Source organism: the organism of the source record quoted next, unplaced genomic scaffold, assembly GCF_019419815.1.
Source record: "Pyrus x bretschneideri cultivar Hongxiangsu unplaced genomic scaffold, Pyrus_bretschneideri_v1 Contig1, whole genome shotgun sequence".
NCBI classification, from domain to species: Eukaryota; Viridiplantae; Streptophyta; class Magnoliopsida; order Rosales; family Rosaceae; genus Pyrus; species Pyrus x bretschneideri.
In genome coordinates this window covers 8,619,694-8,638,586 of record NW_025999390.1, presented here as the reverse complement: position 1 = coordinate 8,638,586, position 18,893 = coordinate 8,619,694, and the positions used below count along the sequence as shown (strand labels likewise).

Genomic DNA, 18,893 nt, shown 5'->3' with positions numbered 1-18,893 from the left:
CTTGCGCTTGCGTTTACCCTTTAGTCAACCAAAAAATTGAACCATCCATTTTTAGAATTCAGTAGGCAACAAAATTCTTGTTGTAAGTATGGATGCCATGTTGGTAAAATAGTTTATTTGCATAGATAGAATAGTTTCTTACTTTTGTGCTACATAGTGAATGTAAGTCGGTTATATTTACCTATATAAAGGAACCATGTTGAGACTCCGAATAGAGACCTAAAACAGCCAACTTCAACTTTTCCCTTGTGAGCAACAAAGCGCAAACAACAACAGAAATTTCTTCATACTGTTATAAATAGGCAAAAGTTAGACAGAAAACTTTTGCTAGGGACAGAAACGAAGCGAGTACAAAATATTACACTGTTTAGTTTCGTAACACAAAAGAATTGCAAGTAAAAAGAGGAAGGGAGGGATACTGATATTATTGCTTTCAGTTCTTTTCTTTCGCAGTGTTGTTTGTATTGTGATCGTGCTCTTTATATAGAGCAACACCCGTAACTAACCAAACAGACAAAATGATTACAAATTTGAAAGCACCACACAACAACTATTCCCTATTATTCCCAAATCTCCTTTACTTTACTGTGGCATTCATTCATCCTCACAATTTTACAACACATGCAAGTTTCTTTTACATTTTCTTTACATCTATCTCCCATATCCAAAACAAATAAAGATAGCGAGAAAATGTGATCCATTGATATCGTTCCACTTCAACCCTCAGCAAACCTTCTCTCTCTTTCGCCTATTTATAACAACTGTTATCTATATCAGAAGCGAAAGAAAATTTTGGTTTCAAATTAAAGTAAAAACAAATTCAATTTAATATTGGAGTCCGTCCCTCCCTCCCTCCCCACGGACCTCTCTCTGCACTGTGCGGGCGTCGTTCGGCTCTTTTGATTTGAATCCCAGTTGCCTTTCCTTCCCTGTATTTAGGTTTTCACAACGGCACAATATTTGCTGCATGCCGCGAGCCCCCCACAGGCACTAAGTGTAGTTAAAATCGACGTCATGATTTCGGACAGGACCAGGAGCAAGAGTAGCAGCCGAAGCAAGAAGGATATGGGGAATGCAGTTGTTGTTGTTCCCGATCCAAAAACAACAACTAAAAGAGCAGCACCGGCGTCGCAAAGACAAACCCAGAGGCGACGGCAATCGGCCAAGGAAAAGGAAGTACAAGACATCGAAGATATAGGAGATTTGTTCAGCGAAGAGGAGACCCAGAGAATTAGGAAGTCTCTGCTGGAATGGTACGGCCTCTACCGAAGAGAGCTGCCGTGGAGAGAAGTGGAAGATGGAGAGGACCTTGAGATAAGAGCCTACAGAGTGTGGGTCTCGGAAGTGATGCTGCAACAGACGAGGGTTCAGACTGTTATTCAGTACTACCACCGTTGGCTGCTCAAATGGCCCACCATTCACCACCTCGCCCGGGCTTCTCTTGAGGTCACTTTCTTTCCCATTAACTTCCCGAAAGCTCCAATCTTTTTGCTTCACATTTGAATTTTTGAAATGCCAAAGCAAGAACAAAAGCAATCCAATCTTTTGTTTTGCAGGAGGTGAATGAAATGTGGGCAGGTTTGGGCTACTACCGACGCGCCCGATTTCTTTTAGAGGTGCTTTCTCTTCATTCTTGTTTCAGTCAGCTGTTCTAAACTCCGCTAAAGGCACCACTTGAATCAGTGTTAATTTGTGTGATATGGAAACCTAAGATTATAATCCGCTCAATAAAGCTGTGAGGTGGAACACTTAGGGTTTAAGATTACTTGTGTCCACATTATAGTATGTTGTCAATCCCTCAAGTTACTAGTCTTGTTCCGTTTAATTGAATTTTTCGTCAAGTTTCTTACGCGTTTATGTAGTCAACTCATGTGTACCTACCCTCAGGGTTTAGGGTTTAGGAAGTTGTTTATGCCTTTCTGTAGTCAACTCATGCGTAGCCCCAGGGTTTAGAGTTTAGGGCTTAGGGTTTAGGGTATGGCTGCTACCTTTGTATTGAGGTGTAGCACATGTTTATTCCTGTGTTCTCTCTTTGCATTGGTTTTTATTCACTTATTGTCATGTGAGATTATTAATATGAAAAACAAATAAACGGATTCACTTATTGTCTGTGCAGGATTCCATCTTCATCTTGTATACTCTAGTTTTACAATGAAGGCCTTTGGACCTTTTCTTGTCCTAAAATTTTGTTGTTGTCAATGATCTCATTTGAAAATAATAAATCTCTTCTTATAACAAAGAAGTAACAATAAATTTTGAAATGACAGGCAGTTCTATTTTTTCGTATTTCTATAGAAAACATGCCCTGGTTTCAGTCTCTCTGTTTTTTCTTTTTTTTTTTTGTTCAAATTGTTAGGGAGCTAGAATGATTGTTGCAGAAGGAGTTCAATTTCCTAAAACAGTTTCTCAACTACGAAAAGTTCCGGGAATTGGAGACTATACAGCTGGAGCAATCGCTTCGATCGCATTTAAAGAGGTGAGTAACTTCTCTGCTAGGTTTGAGTCGGACGCAAAAACAAATTTCTTTGATTTTTCTTTAATCAAGAAGGAGCATGTTCTAAGAGTTATCTTTCAGGTGGTTCCTGTGGTTGATGGAAATGTAATAAGGGTGATCGCTAGACTAAGGGCTATTTCTGCCAATCCAAAAGACTCTTTGACTGTCAAGAAATTTTGGTGAGCTCTTTTGTTTATGGAATCACTGCATTGTTCTTTTACAGGATTTGAAATTCCTTTTTAAAGGGTAACAAACTTTTGGACTTTTTAAAATGCTATCACATAGATGTGTAGTAAATGCAGAAAATGATGCCAATGGATCAAATGCTAACTTATCTAATGAGAATGCTATCATCGCTATCTGATTTTAACGTGCGTGTGAAACAGGAAACTAGCAGCTCAGTTAGTTGATCCTTTCCAGCCTGGGGATTTCAATCAGGCCCTCATGGAGCTTGGCGCAACTGTATGTACCCCATTGAGTCCAAGCTGCAGCTCATGTCCTGCATCAGGCCAATGTCGTGCACTGTCAATCTCTAGGCATGATAGTTCAGTGCTGGTTACAGATTATCCAGTTAAGGTGGTAAAGGCCAAACAGAGACGTGATTTTTCTGCTGTATGTGTTGTCGAAATATTAGGAGATGAGGAACCATCAGACAGGCACCAAATCAACAATGGGTTTCTTCTTGTAAAACGACCTGATGAAGGGTTGCTTGCTGGCCTCTGGGAGTTCCCGTCTGTCCTGCTGGCTGGAGAAGCTGACTTGGTCACTAGGAGAGAAGAAATCGACAAATATTTAAATAAACATTTTAGACTTAACCCCTGCGACATAGCTTCAAGGGAATATGTTGGAGAATATGTCCATGTTTTCTCTCACATTCGTCTCAAGATGTACGTGGAATGGTTGGTGTTACATATAAAAGGTTGATCTCCATCTCTTTCTCTTCTCACACTATTAAGTATCAAAAAGTGCTTATTTTGAAAAAATGAATTTGAAAAAATTTAATTTTAGCTATCTATATCATAACAATATAAAATAAGACAGATATCGTTTTAGAAACTTATTGAATTGCAATTTGTATGTATAGCTGCATTTTCTACAGGGATATTTGCAGCTTCTCTGCATTAGAATTTTGGAAACACCTAACATGGCAGTTGGTAAATTCAGTGAACTGTGTCCGAGAAGGATTTGAGTAGCTGCTCGAAAGTCGGAGCTGCTGTACATCATTTTTACTACTTCATTAATCTTAAGTCACTGGAACCAAAACTATTAACCCGCACCAAAGGCGTGGTAGTACAATCATGCACTGTTTCTGGAGATATTCTTAATCGTAGTTTGCTTTTCATTGGCACGAAGGTGGGATGGTTAGCAAGCAGCTCAAAGAAACCGTGCCTTGGAAATGCGTAGATGCCAAGGTCCTTTCAAGCCTGGGGTTGACATCTGGTGTAAGAAAGGTGATGTCATACTTCAACATATCGAAGCTTCTGAATTTGCTATTTCGAAATCTAGTTTATACCAAAGAAGTGATTCTATCAGACATTTCTGGGTTCATTTTTCTTATTTGATTTTGTTTACGTTGTCGATTGATTCTTCTCAAAATCCACATCAGAAAGTTTAAAACACCATACTAAGTAGCCTAGATATCATCTATGTTGAACTTGAATGCCGAATAAGCCAGTGGCACCGGCACCAAAAGAATATGATGAAATCGTAAGTTTTTATTATCTGTTCGAGTACAGACCTTTGTGTTTTATTTATAAAAATGCGTTTGCACTCTGGTTTGTCATCCTGATGCAGGTTTACACTATGGTTCAAAAATTTAAGCGAGAACAGTTGCCATATGGTCCTGCCTTGGAAAGCAAGAAAATGAAACGATGCAAAGCGTCTCGAACAAAATAGAATGATCCTGGAGCAGGACATGCTGTGGATCATTTGAAGTATTGACATTCTCAGCCAAGTGACTGCACTGCTTAGTTCATCTGAGATCGGGCACTCGCACGTCGTTGATTTACAAGAGAGCCTCTTGAAAACTAGTGTGTCATTTTATCTCGACCATTGGGTCAAACTTTCGACAGTCACTTCTGTTGATATAAATTTAAGACATTCAAATCTGAAACAAGTAACTGGAGTACACGATAATATTACAAACACGCTTTTTATCTGCTTTGTGCACGAGAATTTGTTACAAAAGCCGGCCACAGAAATCCAAACTACCGTTTAGTTCCGATCTGAAACAAGAACTGGAGTTGCAGGTAATATTTAGCTTCCTACATCGTAAGAGAATAAGCGCACTGCATTATGGTAACTTATTTCAGCAAGTTCTTCTGTGGTCATCTCTAGCAAAGATGCGACATAGATGAGTACCTGCCATTGAGAAATGATGTTCAACTTTAAAAGTAAATAAAATACACTACCCGTTTGTATACAGACTAACCATAGGGAACAAGTATCAAAACACGCACCTACGGGTCCAAGAGATTCATGTAAAAAGATTTAATCACAAGGGTTTACGGTTTAGGGTTATGAACAATGGCCGTAGACTTGAAACTAGAATGACAACAAAAACGAACATATTTAACAGGGATAATGGGCAAGATTCGAGTTGTAAAACACTTACATTGTGAATATTTGCTGGGTGATTTAGTACTTCTTTTGGAAGTGTTACAGCATCGCTTGCACTAGCCACTGGAGCTGAGGAAATTTCTTGCGACTGAAGCTCTTTAGGGAAGGAAGCATCTCCTTCAACCAGATGCAGAGAACCTAACTCAGACTTTGGTAATGCATCAGGTGCATCTGTCTCCAGTAATATTCTTTCAGAAGGTACCTACAAAAGAACAATTTATAACAGAAATCGGATCCAATAATGTATAACGTATACAGACACACACACACGTCCAATCCAAATATGGAACTACCATCTTCAGCATCCTCTTGCCTTGTTTACATTTCATGGACATGAGAAATCCAGAGAACGAAAAGTAAGCACCAAGACTGGCAAATTCAGGAACCATTTCAGCAGAACCCAGGAAAGAATGAAGAATCACGCCAGCAGGAAAAGGCCCTAAAGATCTGACAAGGAAATATGCATGAGGCATTTATAGATGAATTACTTTGGATAAACCTCATAAATTACAAGCTACGATTAACATAATAGAGAAAACGGCAGCATCTATGTACTTCATTATCTGAAGAAGGTCACCAAAAGCTTGGACACAATGGATGGATGCTGGCCTTTTTAACTCTTTTGCAAGTTCAAGTTGTTGCCTGAATACATTAACCTGCAGTGGAAACCTTACACATTTACAATTTTAAGGACTAAATTGATCATTCTGTAAAAAAGAAAATGGTCATAAATAGAAGGGAAAAAAATAATTTTAATCAGCCATTAAGATAATGAGTCATACAATGAAGCTTTGGGAGAGAGTAATTGATTCATACAATGAAGCTTCGGGAAAAAAAAAATTATCAAAAAGAAAATGAACTATAAGGGTATTAAGTTAATGACTCATACATTTGAAGCTTTGGGAGAGAGTAATTGAGCATAGACTGAGGCAAGAGACACGGTTATTGACAATCAATTGGGGTTCATGCCAAGGCGCTCGACTATGGAGGCAATCTATCTCTTAAGGAAATTGATAGAAGGGTATAGAGGTATGCAAAAGTTAAATAATTGTTATTTTTACTCTTTACATACATTTTATAAGAAGTTTAGAAATGCCCTGAAAACCCTTTTTTCATCTACGTTTCCTAGGGTGTTACATATAATTATTATTATTTTTTTGTTGGGAGAAAGAAACGAAATTTTCTTGCTTATGGCAATAAGATTACAAAAGTGGTCAAGATATCCACAACGTATAAACAGAAAGCAAGTCATCCCACAATTAGTTCCGATGAGAAGAGATGACCAACTTATATGAGCACTTCAAAAATTGGGTTGGAATGATAAGAACCTGATCCGCGAAATCGACCTTCTTCCCATGCGAACCCTTGTCCAAGCCTATCTGAATTTACACGGTTGTGTTAGAATTTAGAGATTCATTTATTCTTGTATACGAAGATCTTGGAATATATAAATTCCACTATTGCAAAGAATAGAACTTGATGTGATCAAAAGAATTGATGACACATCAAAAGCTTAACACATAAACGTCATCATTAGATAGCACGGAGAACCCCTCAGATGGGGTAGCTAGAACTAATGAATGTTAAAACCATAAGTTCAACCCAAAAGCCAAGTTACATACATGTTGGTTACCTGAACTTTTTATCAAGATCAATTGAAATGTTTGGCGTTTCCCAATGAAATCAAGCTTTTGCAGCATAAAAGTAGGGATTATCAAAATGGAGCTCCTCACTTGGAGTCATTGATTAAAATCCGAATCGTACATTTGCATACATCTAAACATAAGGTATCAAAATAAACTAAGGATTCAAGTGCCAACCTCTCCAACTGCTGCAGAGGGCGTAGACTCGAAGAATTGTTTTAAAGTGTTAAGCCAATTTGGCGTCCTCTCTGCAACAAACCTACACATACACAGCATACCTTGAATCTCGATTCTCGACGAGAGAGAGAGAGAGAGAGAGAGAGAGAGAGATTTACCAGGGATGGAGACCGAAGCATGGAATTACGCAAGGATAGGACTCCCCAAGCTGCTTGACCAAGTGCCAATCTTTCTGAAAGATAATATTAGATTGGTGACTAAATTATTAACAATAAGAAAAGGGAAAAGGTACCTCAGAGACTCCATTGACGGCAAAACGAACGACGCCAGAATCGAGGGTTGCTGCAATCAATTGGGGCGCCTTGTCAAAGATTCTTGGGTCTTGCAGGTGACAGTGCGCGTCAAACAATTTCATCATCTGCCTCTGCCGCCTTTCTCTGCTGCGAAATTGCAAATTGCCCCAGGTGCTACTTGTTTTGCAGCCAAGCCAAAGCTCCAAAGCCAAAGAGAGCGGTGGACTGGAGGCAGCCGGACCGGTGTCACTGGATGGGTCTCTCCTCGCGCAATTCGGTTTATTCGTTAAGTCAGCCACATGAGTACACCGTTTTGGAGTTATCTTGTGGACCCCACGCCGTTAGTGATTAAAGACTATTTATTTAATAAAAAGGAGGGTTTCCTATCCAATTTTAGTCGCTCGCCCCCCAAGGCCTTTTGCGGCACGCGGAGCATTTGGGTGTAACGCCCCTAGCAGCACGATATTGTCAGGGACTCAGGACTCGGGACCCTGGGGAAGAGGATAAGGCGGCGGATAATAATTTACTTCCATTTCTCTTTCTCGTCATTTAATACTATGAACTGTTGATACTTCTTTCACTACAGTGGATTCATTGAAGTGGAGCATAGAGAGGGCCTACGAGAGGAGAAAATCAAAGTCTTGGGCTTATGGGCCAGTCTAATGAAACTACATGACAGAGCACCATTACAAGGATTAACAACGATCGCTTGCAGGTCTAATTTGACTATTGACAAAGAAGATAAGTGATTAATCATAGAGTATTTTTCAACCACTCGAGCAAGTTGACGAACAAAACAATTTTATGGCATGAAGCCTAGAGACAGGCCTATCCAGACACCAACTTCAAGCTACACGTTTGCCATTAATGAGAATAAAGGTATATGAAGGGACGTAAAAGTTGTCAGACTTAGCGTTCGGGAAGCAACTAGCCTTGAGCAAGTGACACATCACCTCCACACGTCGATCAAATGGTGAAGAAGTAGCCAACAAGTCGTTTCTACACTTAATGTAATGCTAGAGCGGTGAAGTACTAGTCCATGGCTGTTGGGGCTCACTAAGGGCTCATCCATCTTTGAAGTGATCAGACACACATGAATAAACTAACATCACACTGTTGTAGAGCACTTTTTTAATTCATATCAACATATACTGATCATACGTAGTTCAATTTTTAAGATGAACTACTTAAACTTGGTTTATCTATCACTTAATCTTTTATCTCGAGCCCCATCAATGATTGACCATATTGACCTCCTAATTTTGAGCGTTAACAACATTATCACATGAAATTCTTTTGCACAATGCATTATTAAATAGAGAATTCCACATAACGACGAATCCGTTTCATGTAAGTCTTTCTCCTAAAAGAGACCATGGGATGTGAACTTGACATTCCTCAAGATTAAACAAAAGCTCCACCGGAACCCTTGCCTTGACGGTAAGGTCAAGAGGACACTGCAAAGAAAAACCACGGGATAGCCAACTCCCAACCAAGTACCTAGCAGAGTCAATTCCATAGAGAGTAGGAAAGGGTTGGAAAGCACAACTGTTTGCTACATCTGGAAAGAGCCTCTAGAGATTGACTTGGACTCATCTCGGAAATTGAAGAGCTCTATGAATTCAAAGTTTGAATCAACTTTTTGTTGGACAATACACCTTTTTAGCATCTTTGAGATAAAATCTTCCACACTCAAAATAGATAGCTCTTCTATTTTTAACCATTCACTGACACTTATTTATAAATTAAATTTTTTTTAACCTTGTTGTCACATTTCAAACGATAATTAAGACCATAAAAAAATCACACATTTTTTAAGTGAAGAATATCTGACTTCCTTTGAGGTCTTGAGTGCCACAATTAGAAGTTCCGAGGATATTTTGGGACGTTTTGATATAGGCGTCTGGTTTTTTTAATTTTTTGGACTAAGCATACACTCATTTTGAAAATTTGATCAAACATTTTTCTAAAGTTTTGGTTATTAATTTTAGTTTTCACGTAAGTTCAATTTTGTTTAGAATTTTAGTTTTTCACGACTTTTCCTGGACATTTTGTTTTTTTTTCTTCCTCTTATCCCTATATTTATGCATTTATTATCCATCTCTATGCATTTTTTTATTTTGTTTAGAATTTAAGTTTTTCACGACTTTTCCTAGACATTTTGTTTTTTTTTTCTTCCTCTTATCCCTATATTTATGCATTTATTATCCATCTCTATGCATTTTTTTATTGTTTGTTATAATTTTACCTTTTTTTTTTGTGAATATAGTAGAATATTTATAAATAAATAAAAAATTGTCAGATTTTATTATTTAGAAGACCCAACACATAATAAAGATTTGTTTGATTATATAGCTACGTCTAGTTTCCTATAATATGGACACATCTAGTTTTATAGTGGATTTGATTTTTTATATTTTTCAGTACATTTGGAATGTAAATGTACCAAAAGGGTTATTTGATAGAGACATTTAGTTTTGTGGTACATTTGTGATTTTTTGTTCATTTGGTCTTTTGGTACATTCGGAATCTAAACGTACCAAAAGGGTTACCTGACAATAGACACATTTGGTTTTATGGTACATTTGAAATTTTGGTACATTTGGTTTCTCTGTATATTTGAAATCTAAACATACAAAAGGGTTACATAACAATGGGTATATTTGGTATTATGGTACATTTAAATTTTTGGCACATTTGGTTTTATGGTACATCTAAACATACCAAAAGTCGATACTTTTGTTCTCAAATGTACCATAAGTTTTAAGTATATTTTTAATATATCTATACGTGAAAAAATATATATTGAAGACTTTTATTGAGACATTTTTAATAGAAAGAGATTTTTTTTAAAAAAAAATATTGATAATAAGGTAATGAGGAATTAGTTAATTAATTTTTTATTTTATTTTATTAAAAAAATTGTTGGAAATGTGCCCTAAAACCAATTATATGATGATACTTTACGGACATTTCAAACTAATGTAGTTTAAATGTAAAGGGCAAAGATTATTGTTTGAGCCGTCTCATATAAATGTTATATGCTTAAACGATAAGTCCAAGGAATATGTGATTGGAAGAATGCGATCTAAAGAAGTTAGATTCATGAGACCATTCTTTCGTTGACACATCCTAAACGTTCCTGATCATAGGATTGTCAATTGGGCATTGACAATCCGTTAAGATCAATACGTGCTATGTCTTCTCTCAGGGAGAGTGACTAGTCTCGAGTCATTGGTGTGTGTGACATCAAGACAAGTACGTAGGTGCTCAATAGAGAATGAGTTCACTGAACACGATCAACGAGGAGTTCTCATATTCATGTCACATGAGAACTCATGGTTGGGATAATGCAAAGTAGTCTTTTGACCTGAGGCATCACAGTTGTCTTGTGGTTAGGTCCTTAATCTTTGATTATGTCAAAGTCACTCCATCAGGAGGGTGTCCATGGCATCGTTGGGGTTAAGCCACTTAGCCATGGAGGCAAGTGAATGCGCAACAAGGGATCTCTAACCTTCAAACTGTTTGAGGGAGAATACTCTATGATATGATTAAGAATCTTTGACCAAAGTATGAATGAGATTTAGGAATATGTTCCAAATCACATTCAAGGTAATCATATAAGCACAAGACTCACATTGGATAGTAGACATGAATTAACTATCAAACAAAACAATGTGGTCAAGAGTATTGTATTAGAGAAAGACCGTATTGCATTTGTAATCTTAAAACTGAATAGGTTCTCCACCTCTTCTGATTAGCTTGGGTAACCATGACATGCTGCTAGGCGTCAACCATGGTTTGTGGAAGCCCTAAAAGTGTATTATCACTAACGGGAGAATTGAAAGTAAGTTTCAATTCACAATCGATTAGAAAGAGTTTTAATCGCCCACTGCCTCGCTAAAAGGAACCTAATGGATCGTTCACCGAGTAAGGTAGAGTTTGAAGAAACAACGGAGATGAGTAAGAATAATTAAATGGTTTAATTATTTATCTAAGGCTAGGATTAATTAATATGTTAATTAATCAAACGAATAAGTTCGTTAAAGACCTCAGGTTAGTTTTGGGCCGCAAAGCCCAATGGGATTTGAATGTCAAGCCCATTAACTCAAGTTGTATGACAACTTGAATAAACAAAGGGCTTGAAAGCCCAATAAACCCTATAGGCTTGCCATGTTAGAAGAATAGGGCTTTTGCTCCATTAGGTCACTTATTTGAAGGGACTATATAAAGGACTTTATAGCCTAAAATTTACATGTGGTAATTTTTGGGGAAAGGATGAGAACACAAGCTCTCCTTTCTCTCTAAAATTTAGGCCACCTTGGAGGGATCATCTAGCAATCAAACTCCTCCAAGGTCACTCATTTCTTCTTCATTATGCCTTGGTGATGAATCATTAGAGGTTCTCAATTTTGGGAACTTGGAGAAACCTTTTCATCCATCCAAATCCATGGATCTAAGATGCAAGGAATGAAGGCCCTCTCTTTGGGTGATTAGCCTTTGCTTATGCAAAGAGGAATCTACAAAGGTATTGATTTCTCAACTCACTTTGTTTTGAGTTGAGTCTTGGTTCACCTATCTACTAGGCTTTGAATTTCATGGGTAAATGTTTTGTTTTAAGTGCATACAAGCATGATTCCGCCTTTAATTGTTAATTGCATGCTATTGATGTTGCTTAAATGAACATGTTTTTCACAAATCTTCCTTCAAAAATGTCATTTAATGCATGGAACGGGATTGACGAAATTAAATTCCTATATTATAGGCAATTAGTTGCTAACCTACCTTATACCTCTATATAAAAGCATTTAAATAATTAATGACATGGAAATTAAACAAGTAGAAAATTATTGAGGTGACAATTGATCAAAATACCTTAATCAAATCTTTAAAAATGATGAATGTTTAATTTAACAACTATATAAAAGATGTAAGACATTCTAATTTTATCAGATATTTTTATTTGCTGAATTAGAGATGTACTCACTGTCCTTTTCCCTATAACATGAGGCCACCTGGTCCACCTCTAAGTTATGGTAAGGGTGTTTTAGTCACCTCAAGTTTTTTTTTTTCTTTTTTCAGTTCTCCAATTTTTAACAAGTTTTCTCAGGAAAAAGAAAAAGAAAAAGGAAAAGGAATAAGAGAATTTCGAAACGAATTTTATTATTATGAGGCGAAAATGAATGGGAGGAGGGTTGAGACACGAACAAGAGAGAAGAAGAAGAAAAGAAAGCCCTCACTAAAATCCAAAATATTATAACTATTACCGAATATTCCTCTCTGCCCTCCTCCTCCTCCGCCGCCTCCTCCTCCTCCTCCTCTTTTATTCTGGAAACCAATCAGGTTAGATCTGAAGCTCTGAAGGCCGCGATGGTGATGGTGGTGAGCGAGCGACCACTGAAAAGGATGAAGAGGCGAATCACGGCGGATCTCAATGACTTCTTCACGTTCCCGTCGGCGTCGCCCAACCGCCGCGTGGGGCCCTTCAGGAGCAGCGTCATGGATTTCATCTCTAAGCACGCGTTGCTGCCTCCGCCCTCTTCCCTCTCCCCTCACCTCATGACGTGGCAGATCCTCTTCAGGGCCGGGGATGACGATCCGTCATCATCCCCAGCCGACGCTGCCGTCGTCTGTCTCGACATCGTGGAGGAGGACGTCGCCAGATCTAGATCCGTCTATTGTGATCACTGCCGAGTCGTTGGTGAGTTCACTCACCCACTCATTTCTCCAACTCGTTACTTTTTCTTTTATTTTTCTTGTAAATTCCGTTTTAAATTATCCTAGTAATCTCGCGAGTTGAAACATTCTTTAGTGCTCGAAGCTTTTTACTTTATTGTCATTGAACTTATGTATCGTGAGAAAACGGACGAGAAGATAATACCTACGGAAGGCGACTTACGTGGTCCCTCATCCCTGGCTGGACAAATGAGTCACACCAACTTTGTCTGATTCGTCACAGCTACCCTACTCGGAGGAGAATGACTTATATGGGACGGGTTCACCTCCACCGTGGCATCCCGGGCTAATGATACAAGGCTGTGTGGAGAGTCTTACACGTACTAGTGGCCGGGGGCGGTGAACTTGTTCCATATATGCCCTCTGCAATGTAAAGTCTTTTACTTGGGGATTTAATGCCATCAAATTATCGAGCCTCAATGCTTTTTAACAAGTAAAACAACGTGATTTTTCATGTATTTACCTTTTCATGAAGCTCGTCTGGTCACGGCATACACATACGTTGAATCGATTACTGAACCTAATACGAAAGCCTAAGAGAGGGTTAATGATGTATAGGACATGCCACAATATTGTGATATGAATGTCAAGATCATTCACGTAACGGTCTCTTGTAAACTCTAGTGAATTAAGTGCTGAGTTCTTCATATTTTGAAGTGACTAGGGTGTCATTTTAGAAGGCGGTTGAATAATGTTTTACTCTAGTGGATTTTGAGCACACTTCGAAGTTATCAACTGTATATTTTTCTGTTACTTGTGCTGGCTGCAAAGAAATTCATGACCAAGAAGTAATGACCAACCCCATTTTCAAATATTCAACCTTTTACAACCTGCCATGAAACTCAATTCAGAGCCTTTTGTGGTACTTTATTGTTCCGTTTATTTTGTACGACTGAAGCAGGGAATTGACCTTATGCACTCTAGTTTATGGTTAGGGATCATGGGCCCTTGATATTGTAATCATCTTAGGGTTTTGTTAGAATAGAACTACTTGTTTGAATGTTTTGCTAAAATGTTACCAACCAACAATGGTCATCGTAGGTGAGTTCTGACCTTTTATATTCCTTTTCAAACATTTAGGATGGAGTGGTCATCCAGTTTGCGGGAAACGTTATCATTTTATTATTAAGGCTGATGGTAATTCCATTGGTGGATATCACAAGCCTTGTATGTGCTGTGGAGATGTTGTGCATATCTACGAATCCAAGTGAGGACTTAAATACTTTTATCTGTATATGTTTATTTTAATGCACTTAACATTTATCCCTTCAAGGCTGGCCCTGGTCATTCTTATCATATTATTGTTCCTTCTGCATTTTTTTTGTACTTAGGTCGACCTTTTGTTGTCTGGGTATACATATAGATTTATTGAGGCACTATCTTTTAAATTATTTTATGAAGCAATTCAAAATTATTGTTTATGTGTAAGGGAAATATTTTTAATTGTGTTTTTGGTGTATTATATTCCTTTAGATTTTGGAGTTGTATGTGCTACAAGTAACAAATTACAATCTCAACTTTTGTGGCGCATACAATATAAAAAAATTAAAATTTGTAAAAAATTGTTTATTCTTTTGGTGTCGTCGTATTCTTTTTGAACTGTCAGAGTTGAAATATTAAGAGGTTGCAAGTGTAAGATTGTGCCCCTTGAACGGGACTGATTCCTCTGGAACTTTTAGGTTTGCATAATTTGTGCAATTGGTTGGATCAGATTACTGAATGATTCACACAAGAATTCGTGCTAATTTCCTACCTTGTGACTACCATTGATAGGGTTGTGATTTTACATGGTGGTTGATGTGTCTTTGTTATAGGTGCAAATCTTGCAATCTTGATGCAAGTACAAAAGATTTTGAAGACTGGGTTTATAACCAGTTAGAGAACACAACTCATCTTCTGCATGGAGTAGTCCATTCGAATGGTTTTGGACACCTTCTTAGGGTCAATGGAAGGGAAGGTGGCTCAAGAGTTCTTTCAGGATGTCATATAATGGACTTTTGGGACCGGCTCTGTAAATTACTAGGAGTCAGGTTAGGCTTTTTTTTTTTTTTTTTTTTTTTTCTTTTTTTTTTTCCCCTTTTTTTTTTTTTCCCTTTAAGCACTACCGAGGGCCTTGAATGTACAAGAATGCACAAAATAGGGAATCAATGATTCTTGTCTCTGTTTTTATCTCTCCTTATTTATCTTGCTACAATGCGTTTTTAAAAGCTTCAGTCGAGATCTTGCAAAACAACCACCCAACAATGTAAGATAATATGTTAGTCTTGTGCTCGAGGCGCACAAGATATACTAATTTCTGAAAAGGCCTAGGAGAGGGAACCCTTTGATTATGAGATGCATACTGTCAATATTGTCCTTTTAGTTTCAAATAAATTCAAAAGTTAAATGCAATTAATATGGTAATTACAAAATACCAGCACAAACTTTTCTCTCCCACAACATCCCTGCTTTTTTATCACGCTTATAGTTCTAGCAAGTGTTTTTTCTGTTTTGCTTCAAATTACAGGGCTGCACAAGCCCTACCTAAGGGTTTGACTGTACTCTATTAGTATCGGACCCATAATGACCCTTGTAATGGAGGGAATGAAATACCAACGCGCTACTTGGACTAGTGTTCAGGTTTGACGTTTTTATGTTGCATATAGAGCACCCTTAGTTGTTTTGTATTTTTTATTTTTATGTGAAGGAATACCTTTATGTAATTAATTTAGAATCTATGCACTGAGCTAATGTATGTATTCCTTTAAGAGCTTTGTTGATTTCACGAAAAAAATTGCGTTGTTTTTGTTTTTATTAATTTATTTGTACATGGTCGTTTTCATTGCCTGTTTTGTTTAGTTATTGCGAGTCTTCCATGACATAAACTCCTATTTGTCATTTTCTACACGTGAGCAGAATGGTCAGTGTGATGGATGTGTCAAAGAAGTATGGGTTGGAATATCGATTACTTCATTCAATTATCAAAGGGCATCCCTGGTATGGTGATTGGGGTTATGAATTTGCTGCTGGTAGTTTTGCTCTGACTCGTGATGCCTATAAATTGGCTGTTGAAACACTCTCTAGCCTACCGTTGTCCATCTTTCTTTCCCAAGGTCAAAACCATGGTTCTCACGTCCATGACATCATCTCGCGATACCAGTCTCTTTCAGAATGCAAGCTTGACAATATAAGAGATCTCTTTGGTTTCCTCATTAGTTTGGTCCACGATGCTCACAAATATTCCTCAAGGGTTGATGATGCCATGTGCAAGAAGCAAGGCACCGCCTCCGCCTCACGAGTTTTGTGTACATGGACTAAGAGTGATATTGAATATGTTGAAGAGGCCATGTTCAAAGTGTTGCGTGCTGTTTCTGGTTCTAATTGGGTAAGTGCACGTAATCTTAAACGTGCTGTGTTTAAGGTGGCTGCGCCAGAACTCCTTGATTATTGCCTTAGGGAACTTGGAGGGAAAATGGTGGGGGATGGGATGCATGTTTGTTCCAGATACAATCCTGATACAGAGGCTTTTGAGTACAGGTTAGTTATCATTCTAATCCTCAGAGAATTTGCCCTGGTAACATTTATTTATTTATTTTTAATTTGCTTCAAAGAAAATTCATATGGTTAGTTTCTATAGTTTAAAATGAATAAAATTCATTTACTATTATTTTTTCTCTGGTACATTTAGCCTTAATCTTCTTTAGCCATTCCCCAATGTTCAGTATACTCTATATATTTAGTATAGTTCAGGTGCTCTTTCAGTTAAGCCTATTGATGGTACTATGAGCTGAAGTCCGTTTGATTGGAAATTCTATAGTAATGTCATTGCAAAGGAGTTTTATTTTCGTGTTATCCCTACACAATTTCTCCGCAAAGTGCATTCTGCAGTCAAGCTTTGAATTTCACTTCACTAAGATAGGGATAATTAAAACACATTGAACGATCAAGATTTTTACATCGTTCAACAATTCATCTAAAGTCACATTGACACTCCTTGTCAGGTTTGCTCAACTTCACTAGTACGAGATTTTTTATTTTTATTTTCTTGTTTATCTTTAAACCCTTATTGTCCTGTATGTAAAGGACATGCACATGGAAACACTTCTCAATCGACACAGATTTATGAGCTTCTCTGGAGCCATACTTTTCTAGGTGGTGTCCAGATCTGCCTTCTAGGTGTTCCTCAAGCATTTATACGAGTTTCATTTGAGCACATCATGCATTTTGCGACTCTTCCAGCTCCACCATAGTTTGGTCAGGCCAGCTTTACACTTTTAACTGTTTTTACAATTTGCATATGAAGTTTACTAAATTAAACAATCATCGGCTTTTAACCTGGTATCAAAACATCCGACCATAGATAAAGATCTAAATGCCCTGGAGTTATTTGGGTCTTAATATTAAAGTCGCATTTTGGTGCCTGTTGTGCATGCTGTTATATACTTCTGTCGATATATGTGTATTTTGAATTTTAGAGTTCTAAGAACTTGTGAGTTTTAAATATCAGTTTGGCATAGTTTATTAGAAGTTGAAACTCTGCAAGTTGTGGAACTTATTGTCATAGAACTTAGAAGCTATGTCTAATTAGTTCATTTTACTTTGTAATGTTTACGTGTTGACTATTAAGGAAGATTGTATGTCAACTGTTCTCCAGACTCGTGGCTGGGAGTGTCTCATCAAAGGGAAGCACTGCTTGCTCTAGTTCTTCTCTCTCTAGCAGCATATCAGAAGAAACTCTTGTGCTGGACTTGCGCTTCTTATATGAGTACATGCTCCAACCCCAAACTATGATGAAGGACGTGCCTCAGGTAACAAGGGATCTTGCAATCAGCTCAGCTGAGAAGCTACTTGACTGCAAGCAGTTTGTGAAAGACTACAAGCCTGAAAAGATGTCAACTAATGACCCATCTGTGACATGTGTCTTGTGTAGTGTGGAATTTACAGATGAATCTGAAGAATGTTCCTTCATTAATCCTCCTCCCGAACTGATTGTCCTGTCAAATGCTACCGTATCTGATCTCAAGCTAGCAGCATCGAAAGCTTTCCAAGATGTGTATTTGATATTAAAAAGGTTTCAAGCTGAAGAGTTGCTTGACTGCGGCAATGTTGATGAATCCACCCAGGTCAAGCACTTGTTAGGATCAGCCGAACTTGTTCGGGTGAGAGGGAGGTGCAACGCAAAGAGTGTATGGAGTAAGTTTAGGATGGAAAGGGGGACTGAAAGATGGACAGTAGATTGCACGTGTGGGGCCAAGGATGATGACGGAGAAAGAATGTTGGCTTGTGATGGTTGTGGCGTGTGGCGGCACACTAGATGTACTGGAATCCCCGACTCTGATTCAGTTCCTGCAAAATTTCTTTGCGAGAGATGCAAAAGCTCCGCCTCTGTAGAGAAATCCGGCGGCCCTTGCAAAGACGAGGTTGTTGCCAATGTAGACGGAGATAGCCGCTGCACTGGGAGTAGTTTGACCGTCCCACCCGATGTTCGCTGAGTTAATTTAGAGGTGTTGAGGAAGCGGTTTTGGTTTTTGGTTTCGGGAAGAGACGTTGGTTTTCTTGATCGCAGAAACGACATGTACAGAAGCCTTCTTCTTCCTTCCTCTTTGTATATATTCTTCCACCCCCGTGGTTGGCGGGCTGCCTCAACACTTTTTCTTAATAATATAACAAAAGGTTTTTTATTTCGCAAATGGTCTCTCATGTACTGCCAACTCATAATCTTATGACCTTCATCAATTTCGCCCCCCGTTTAAATCTGATAAAACTTCCGTTAGTTTGATTATGTGGCACATGATTGGGACCTGTAAGTCTAAATAAATGAGGAAATTTTCAGTGTATTTAGAACACCTAACGGTACATCACAAGTTATTATACATTTAGTGAGACTTCAACTGTATAACAATGCCACATTGATTAAAAACAGAAAATCTTTTCTTTTGAATTTTTGTTTCT

The 18,893-nt window shown here is 38.0% G+C and overlaps 3 protein-coding genes across 6 annotated transcripts; 2 read left to right on the top strand and 1 right to left on the bottom strand.

Moving 5' to 3' along the window:
• Nucleotides 1-755: 755 nt before the first annotated feature.
• Nucleotides 756-4,650, top strand: LOC125476967 (adenine DNA glycosylase). 3 transcript variants are annotated; one of them, XR_007258255.1, is made up of 7 exons: nt 756-1,446; nt 1,557-1,616; nt 2,357-2,476; nt 2,576-2,673; nt 2,881-3,413; nt 3,659-3,945; nt 4,289-4,340. XR_007258255.1 is itself a non-coding variant. In XM_048583683.1 (7 exons), exons 1-7 carry the CDS (start codon nt 1,015-1,017, stop codon nt 4,388-4,390), a joined length of 1,443 nt encoding a protein of 480 aa, XP_048439640.1. In that variant the 5' UTR covers nt 758-1,014; the 3' UTR covers nt 4,391-4,650. The 3 variants fall into 3 exon arrangements, 1 of the variants encoding a protein (XP_048439640.1); XR_007258252.1 differs by having other exon boundaries at nt 3,579-3,945; XM_048583683.1 differs by having other exon boundaries at nt 758-1,446; nt 3,848-3,945; nt 4,289-4,650.
• On the bottom strand, nt 4,515-7,707 carry LOC108867863 (uncharacterized metal-dependent hydrolase YabD). The gene is made up of 8 exons (XM_048583692.1): nt 7,226-7,707; nt 7,092-7,165; nt 6,934-7,015; nt 6,442-6,492; nt 5,669-5,769; nt 5,407-5,560; nt 5,109-5,315; nt 4,515-4,855 (listed from the first exon to the last, which is right to left on the bottom strand). Exons 1-8 carry the CDS (start codon nt 7,349-7,351, stop codon nt 4,751-4,753), a joined length of 900 nt encoding a protein of 299 aa, XP_048439649.1. The 5' UTR covers nt 7,352-7,707; the 3' UTR covers nt 4,515-4,750.
• Nucleotides 7,708-12,556: 4,849 nt separating this feature from the next.
• On the top strand, nt 12,557-18,622 carry LOC125476961 (PHD finger protein At1g33420-like). Of its 2 annotated transcripts, XM_048583675.1 has the most exons (5): nt 12,557-12,927; nt 14,043-14,169; nt 14,777-14,992; nt 15,858-16,478; nt 17,596-18,622. In XM_048583675.1, exons 1-5 carry the CDS (start codon nt 12,597-12,599, stop codon nt 18,431-18,433), a joined length of 2,133 nt encoding a protein of 710 aa, XP_048439632.1. In that variant the 5' UTR covers nt 12,557-12,596; the 3' UTR covers nt 18,434-18,622. The 2 variants fall into 2 exon arrangements, with proteins under 2 accessions (XP_048439632.1, XP_048439636.1); XM_048583679.1 differs by lacking the exon at nt 14,777-14,992.
• Nucleotides 18,623-18,893: the final 271 nt, after the last annotated feature.